Source organism: Fukomys damarensis, unplaced genomic scaffold, assembly GCF_012274545.1.
Source record: "Fukomys damarensis isolate Sample0158 unplaced genomic scaffold, DMR_v1.0_HiC HiC_scaffold_25, whole genome shotgun sequence".
In the NCBI taxonomy this organism is placed as follows: Eukaryota; Metazoa; Chordata; class Mammalia; order Rodentia; family Bathyergidae; genus Fukomys; species Fukomys damarensis.
In genome coordinates this window covers 15,499,867-15,508,271 of record NW_022900937.1, presented here as the reverse complement: position 1 = coordinate 15,508,271, position 8,405 = coordinate 15,499,867, and the positions used below count along the sequence as shown (strand labels likewise).

Below are 8,405 nucleotides of genomic sequence, written 5' to 3'. Positions count from 1 at the left end.
TCCCCCTCCCCCTCCTCCTCCTCCAGGCCTGGCATGGTGGCGCGTGCCTATATCCCAGAATTCTGGAGGCTAAGAGAGGAGGATGACCTCAAGTTCAAGTCCAGCCTGGGCTACACAGTGAGAACCTATCTCAAAAACAACAACAAAAACTAACTACTCTAGTTTTCTTTACTAGCTATTCTAACTTCTTAGCAAAAACTAAGAGAATTCTTTTACAATCAATAGACATAATTGTCAAATCTGACTTGTATTTCCCAAAAATAAATCTAAGTATTCAAAGAAATAAAACCCCCAAATATATTTTAAAGGGGATTCTAAATTATATACAAAAAAAGTATTCAAAATGAATAAAATTAAACTAATGCATTTTAAGGTGTCAAAATTAAATCCTCATAGCATGAATGTTGAGCCTGGGAAACTACTAAACACAAACATATAAGGTGTGGCTTCATCCTTTAATTGGTGTAGAGCAATTGCTCCAAAATGCTAAATTATCATATTATTAACATCGAAAGCAACTCTCATGAGAATTAATCTCAATTAAGTCAAAGAACAATTTTACTGTGTGAAACTAAAATTTTAAATTACTCTATCATATGACTGAGACCCCTGGTCTCTAAGTTGTAGTCCTTTTTTAAAATGCTTAATTTCATATTACAGCACTTTTCTAATATGTTACCCATCAATTATTGCACAGAACTGTTCGAACACAGAAATTTATTTTTTAGAAATTTCAGCTTGATCTTCCAAATCTTTGATAAAAATATTAATATCCCAAAAATGTATAACAAATGTTTAAACAAAGGAATGGACAACAACCTATTATTTCAAAAAGAAAACCTGAGCTTAGTCAGCTAGACAAAGAGTTAAGAAAACTAAAAAATTAGTATGATATCTTATAATCGGTTAAATTCAACCTGCAGCCTATGACAATTAACTGCCAGCCTGCTCTACTGAGCAACAGCTCATGAGACAATTCCTAACATGAAGTCTTCAGGGACAGCTGAGGCTGAATGGACAAGCAGATCTCTACAAGGAAGCTACCTTAAACCCAGCTAGAAGAAAGAAAAAATAAGACAGAACATCCACCCCAGAATGGAAAACAGCTCCCGGACAGAGCTTCTGGATCCTAAAGCAGAGTGCAGAGCCTCCCAATAAAATCCAGTGTTACAGTATCTTTTAAAAGATATGTTCTGGTTTATCCTAAAATATAACACTTAATCCCCTCCTCAAAGGGTCAGGTAAAATTAAATCAGCTAGCATTTATCAATTGTGAAGCAGGGAGCTAACATAAACACTTAAAACAGCAAACTTCATTTTTTAATGTCCAAATTTAATTTGATAATTTTCAAAATCTGAAATTGCCTTCTGAAACTCATCTGAATTTTATACATCTGTAAATAGCATATATAATTTTCAGCATATCTTAAGAGCAGGAAATGTTTTACGCTCTGCAATCTAAAGACTATAATTAACTTTTGCAGGAATACAACTGGAAAATCTTAGAATATAACCAAATGGAATCAAAGTATGTTGCCTAAAAGCAGATTTCAAATAATCTCTGAGCTTCCAGAGGCAAAAAGCAAAATTCTGTATCTTAAGAACTCTCTCCCTCCTCTAGCTAACAACAAACCACCTCAAAGAATCTACTCTACCAGAAATAAAATGAAAAAACGGGAAGAGGGAGTCCTCAACTGAAACATATTTTGGGGGGATTTTTTTTGTTTTGGACTGAGGATCGAACTCAGGACCTTGAGCCTGCAAGGCAGGCATGTTGCCACTGAGGTAAATCCCCCGGCCCTGAAACACATTTTTTTAAATAACCAAAAGCAATTGCATCTTATCCTCAGCTATAATGAAAGACTGGTATATTATGTCTAAACTAGTGTGAATTTCAACCTATAACAAAATTAGATCTGAGCATAACGAAACTGACATTCGAAACGGTTTTCTTCCCATTTATACTGCTAATCCTTTGTTTCAATTTGCCAGCATTTTAATCAATAAATTGAGTCAGGGGAGTCAAACACCAAATTTTAAAGGAGTAATTTTTAAGATTTAAAATTTAAAGTGTACTTTCATGTCAAAAATCTTCAAAGGAATTATTTCAAGTGTGTTTCCAAAAATCCTAAATCCTTTAAATTATCAAACATTAAGTTACTGAATGACAAAATAAAGACTTTGCTTTTTAAAAGGCAACTTAAAAGTTTGAATGGTTTTCTTAAATTTGATTTTAATCTTGGGCTATCTTTAATACCCTTGAGCATCTTAAGCAACTCTTAACCTTTGTCTCAGTTTCATAATCTATTAAACAGGAAAAACTACAAGGATGGATAGTTAATTAAATTGGTCAGGATTAAATGCTAGCAAACTGCTTTGAAGTTACATTATGTTATTCTCAGTTCTCCTCCTACTCAGTAAAGCTAATAGATGAGAAAACATCTGGAATTACTATAGATAAAAACATCTTCAGACTCAGCAGTTAAAAAGATGATCTCTATTTACAAATTTTTAAGTCAAAGTTCACTTAACAACCCCAGAAGATTTCAAGATATGATTGCAATGAGTAACTTTTAAGTGAATTTCCTTTCAGTCTCAATGGTGTCTACACTTACCTACATTCTCAAAACAAACTATTACTACACAAAAATCTGAGCACCTTGAGAGGTCTTGGTAGAAGACAATTCTAGGAAAAATGAACAAGCTGTTACTGTTGTTAATGATATTCTCAGCATTCTGAACTGTCAATCAAGGTATAAGCTTCCTCACAAGTATACCCTCCAAAAAGCACAAGCCCCCACTGAGAATCTATCAAAGTACTTCCTTCTAAGCCATCTGTCCAGGAAAGCCTATTAATACACCTAGTATGTAGTTGCTATCGTGCCTGAGGAGGATATGAATAAACATAAAAAATTAAAATAGCTTCCACAGTATACATTTTCCACTTCAAACAATGAGAAGCTAGGTTGAACACAAAACCTTTATGTAAGTACACTGGAAACTACAACTTAATCAAAGACAACTTATTTTTTAAGACGAGGAAAAATGCTCAAAATGAAAAGACAAAGTAGATTAAGATGAGATGTATAAATTGTTCCCTGATGCAAGAACTTAATTAAACCTTGAAATAGCAATTTAGTTGCTCAGCTACAAACTACTTGCTCTGTTACTAATCTACTAACACTATAAAACCATAAGTACTTATAAATCCAGTTTGAAGAATCTAAAATTAATCTATTCTATTCCAGTAAAGAAAAAAAGCACATGAATTTCAGTAAGGAAAGAGTAGAGAGTTTAAGACTAATGATTTAATATCAAAGAATGATGAGAAGGAATTATTCAGGGAACAACCGAGTAACAGGAAAATAAAACAGAGTTTTAATTACCCGGCAGCTCCATCCTTTGTTTGTTTGGTTTCAGGCATCAAACTCTGTACCTTGCACTTGCCAGGCAGGTGTGGCACCACTGAGCTACATCTCCAGCCTTCCATCCATCCTTTCCTTAGGCCAAAAGGGACATCCCTTATACCGTAAGTATACTACTTGGAAAATAACTTCTGATAAATGTGTCAAAACTTCGTAACAGTAAAACGTTAGGCTCAATTCCTATACTGCAGCCTCTTCAAACACATGGAGCCCATTTCAAGCTTCAGGTCTTTTACATCCTCTACCAATTATTTAGAGACTGTGGGAACAGGCCAGGCTGCTTAAAGGTTCTGGGGCATGGAGTGAGAGACGAATATTAACAAAAAGACTAAAAAGCACTACTCTGACTGAGCTTTACAAATATTACCAAAAAAGTTTCAATTCAGAAAAATATAAATTTCAGATAGCAGTCTTTAGAATTACTGTGGAACATTTATCACCTGCCCACCAATTTTAACTGTCCTATCCTCATTTACAGCTAACACGTCCACCTGCCCAGCTATAAGCACAGAATGTCAAAGAATACAAATGCATCCAGGCAAGAACACCGCAACTGGTCACCTGCTCACAATCCATCCAAAGATTACTGGCTAAAATACGGGGACTGGAGGCTGGTGGAAAACATTCTAGGGAGACCCTCACTTAATCTTCATTTATTTTCAACATAGTTAAAAACCATTCCAGCCATTTTCTAGGAAGTGAAAGAAAGTTCATTTATTAGGCAAATATTTACTCAGTGTCCTATTAAGTGCTAGGCACTTAACATCACAGAATGTTATTTAAAAGCACTAGGACGGGGGATTTGGATCAGGGGTTCCACTGCCTGCTTCACAATCGCAAGGGCTTGAGTTCGATCCCTGGTACTATAAAATAATAATAATAATAATAATAATAATAATAATAATAATAATAATAATAGCACTAAATGCAATTGGCCTAATGAACAAAATCAAACAGACCCAGTCTAGAAAACAGTGCACTGGGCAAAAGGGTGCCTTCTTTAAATGTAGGTTGTGAGAGAAATATGATATAAAATGACCCAGCACTATATCAAGGTGACTTCTTTCCTCTATCACAAGCTGATCAGTTCATTAAAAATATATTACCATTGACAAAGAACCAATAATTAGCACCTCATTTTACTGAATGGATCTTTTGAGGGGATTCATTTCCAGGACCCCCTCCCCAAAAAACTGTAGAACACTTAACTCTTCAAGTGTAGAGCAGTAAGAGAGTACGTGTGTACTGAAAACTGAAAGAAGTACCATCAATCCTTTGCAGAATTAACCAGGGAAAATTCTCACACCTTCACTATTAAAATGTCTGAAATTTAACTGGCTATTTAACCTAAATTCCTCAAGTCCAAATCTTAGTCTTTGGCATTCCTTAGTAATTAAAACAGTTGTGTTCAGGGCATATTCTAAAAGCATTTCATGTTTTCTCCCTGTCTTTTGCCACTAGTTAAACTCTTTCACTCACAAAAAATAAGAAATGTCCCAGCCTTCAGCTTCTGAAAATAACATATGGTATGTGGATATAACAAAAAGCTTGAGAATGTCCTAGTTTTTATTTAAAACTTTTTCATTTAAAACTAGAATGCCTTTAGCAATGATTAGACATAAACCAGCTTTTACCTTAATAGGAGATTACTATTTTCAACATTTACCTTAAACCACAACATGGATTTATCTTCTAACCAGTTACCTTCCTGTCTCTGCCCGACTAGATTAGACTGTTAACTTTTTTTGACAGCAAGGGACTACTAGACCCTGTCTATGGTCTTTCCTTAGTTGATATATTTCAAAAACTCCAAGTCTCCACAAAAGTATACACTGGCAACCTTAAAGACTTAAGCATTCCTGTAATTCTTTTTCTGTGCTGGGGATTGAACTCAGGGCCTTCTTACTGTATGAGCCAACCTCCCCACTATCTCCTCCCATTTGTGTTGTTGAGACAGGGTCTTACTAAATCTCTAAATTGCCATCTCCCAACCTCAGCCTTCTAAAGTGCTGGGATTTCAGGCATGTGGCATTAATCTGGCTCATAATTTTTAAAAGTTACTTGGATAAATGTATGTGTTTTTATCTGTTACAATAGTTGTACACCAGTAGTTTCTCAAATTGTGATCCTGAACTCCTGAGAGATTATAAGACCCTTTCAGGGGATCCAAAAGTCAAAACTATTTTCATAAGTAATATTAAGATATTACTTATTGCTTACTCTCATTCTCTCAAGAGCACACAATGGAGTTTTCCAGAGGCTATATGAAGTGTGAGAACTGAGAGACGGAATACAGAGGAAAATAACAAATCCAGCTGTCTTCCATTAAGCTAAACAAAAAGAGCTGCAAACATGTAAAATGCCACTCTTACTGAAATTTTGCTTTGAAAAATACATTTTACATAAGTTTTCATTTATATTAACAGGTACCGGATCCATTATTGTTATTTGTAAATAAATTAATACTTATTTTAAATTTTTCTGTTTTAATTTCTAATATGGCAGTATCAGTAAACATAAGCCATGCAAATGGAGGCTCTGTCTTCAAAAATGTTTAAGATCAAAAAGCAAGAGAAGCACAGTGAAGAATACAATTATATCCCTAACACATAGCACCCTCCCAGATAAGAAGCTCAAGCTAATTCTAAAGTACAATTACTTCTTACCCCCCTAATCTGGCTGAATACTACATCTCCTTACAAAGCATAATTCAGCATAAAGCCAGTCTGTTATGGGCTCCATTTAATGGGCTTTGGCTATTTAATTATTCAGAGTCCTCTTTACAAAGATGTTCATCTGATCATCTGTTACTATACCATCTATTATTTGGATAGAATATACTAATTTCTCAAAGTTTTCACACAAAAAAATAAAATTCCCTTGTTCACCCTAACAGCAACCTGGGAATTACATGCAAAGCAGTTTTATTTTTTTGGCAGCTGACACAATGAAAAGTAATACTCAAAGGACACAGAACTACTTGTCCAAGGATGTACTGCTAGCTAGTAGGTCCTAACATGTTGATATTTTCCAATCTGCGTGGCTGTCTCATTCCCAGCTCCCAGCAAAAATAAGGCAAGGGCATTACTTTCATTGTCTCAGTGCCAAAACAGAGATTTCCCCTCCTTAATAAGAATGTAATTGGATTCAATACCAGCACAATTCTTTTAGTCCCCTACTAAAAAATAAAATAAAGTAAAATCCAAGTACTGGAGGAAGAAGTACCAGAATGTATAATGCTCCAAGATGATGAGTTAGTTAAGGACGCACAGATTTACTAATCATTTAATCACTGAAACAACAGGCAGGCAAGAACAAGATCGTGCTTAATACAATAACACAAAATTACATCAACAAACGGATGCCAGTGTGTTAAAATGAGAGGCCCAGATGAAATGGGTTAAATTCACAGAGTTTGGACAGGGGAAAAAAAAACCCACAAGAAGTTGCGAAACTACCTTTATTGGTTCAACAAAGCCAAGCAAGTGACTAGAACCACCCTTGCAAAGCAGTCTGAGGCAAACTTGGCTGTCAAGATGCAAAGAAGCCACACCAACCCTTGGACAGAAATCACCCTCCCACACTAGGTTTGTTCTTGTTATACACACAAGCTTCATTTCAACTTACTGAGTTCCTCAAGAAATGCTTGATGTTCTGCCTCCCTGATCCACAATCAAGCGGACTCCCTGGTTGACAGAAGGAAGACTGACTCACAGCAGGTTATCTGTCACTTGGATAATTCTCCTGTTTTTTAGATTAATGTGCCCAGTGAGGTCATCGGTGTGATTTTATCTACAAAAATCCACCAAGTGTGCTAACTGACCAGTTTGTATTCTTGTAGTTTACTAAAGATGAGCCAGAGTAATTGCACCAATCCTTGTGAGGTAGGCTTTTCCTAGTTATTTATTTTGGTCATTTCTTTCAAATCTCTTGTGAAAAAATTTAAACAGACATGACACCACAGCTAAACCTAAGGTACCACCAATTTGTAAAGCGACATGATACACCTTTTGAGGTTCTATACTCAACATTCAGTGTTGAAGATATATTCATTGGTAAGAGCTAACTTAAACGAACGCCTGCATCCTCACAAAAGAACTGCAATACTGCCCTGTAAAACCAATTAACTGGTTAATTTTTAAAGGCCCCATACGCAAAAATACATCTGACTTTACAAAAGCAGCAAAGCATCAAACGCCTGGAAAAAAAAAAACTGCCTTTTTTTTTCTATTCCTTATGCTAGAATACATTTTTCTTTGTGGCAGTATCATTTTTTTTTTCTCTAAGAATATAATCGCCCTTTAAGAAGTAACCTGTCAAACGTGTTAACATTCTCTAATTTCCCAGCTCCGACCCACATTGAGAAATGTCACACGGCTAAATCGTACGTTCGCTGTTTTTCTACATTTCTTCAAACGAACTTAAGGAAATTCTGAAGTGCACAATCCAAATTTTACTCTATAACCCAAGCTACCGGTGATCATCGTGGAGCTAATAAACAAAGACTCTAGCGGCACCAGGGCCCTACCAGGAAGTAATCAAAGCAGGGTGGCCGGTGCTTTCCTAAGTCGCTTAGAACAGACAATGAGAGGACATCAAGTGATTCTTAGGGGGCGGGTGGGAAGAGTTAAAATGCTTAGGCTATTTCAAAGCTTCCCCTAAACCTAATAACTGTTTTACAGCGCGCGAACTCGGGAACCGCAACGCAATTCCAGGCAAACCAAAAGACTGTCCAGAAACAATCTTTGAAATGCAAACTCAAGCCGCCCCTCCAAAGCAGCTGTTGGCTGGATCTCCGAGCTGCGGAGCCCTCAGTTTGTTTTCAAACTTCACCCTCCCCGGCTGATGAAAGACTCCGGCCTCGGCCGCCCGAGCTTCCGAGACCGCCAGAACCCGCGGGGGAAGGGACACGAGCGCGGCTGAGGCAGGCGGCCGCCCAGACAAAGCTGAGCCGGGACAGCGGCGCCTGGGAAGGCAGCC

At 36.7% G+C, this 8,405-nt stretch overlaps 1 protein-coding gene across 7 annotated transcripts in view; it reads right to left on the bottom strand.

Moving 5' to 3' along the window:
* Usp3 (ubiquitin specific peptidase 3) overlaps positions 1–8,405 on the bottom strand; it is a 125,445-nt gene that overhangs the window by 82,274 nt on the left and 34,766 nt on the right. The window contains exon 1 of one of the 7 annotated variants that reach the window (XM_010641208.3): positions 7,053–7,417. The exons of the other annotated variants lie outside the window; for them this stretch is intronic. Coding sequence (XP_010639510.1) covers position 7,053 — 1 coding nt within the window. The 5' untranslated portion in view covers positions 7,054–7,417. Of the gene's footprint in view, positions 1–7,052; positions 7,418–8,405 lie in introns of those variants that run through there. 7 annotated transcript variants of the gene reach the window in all.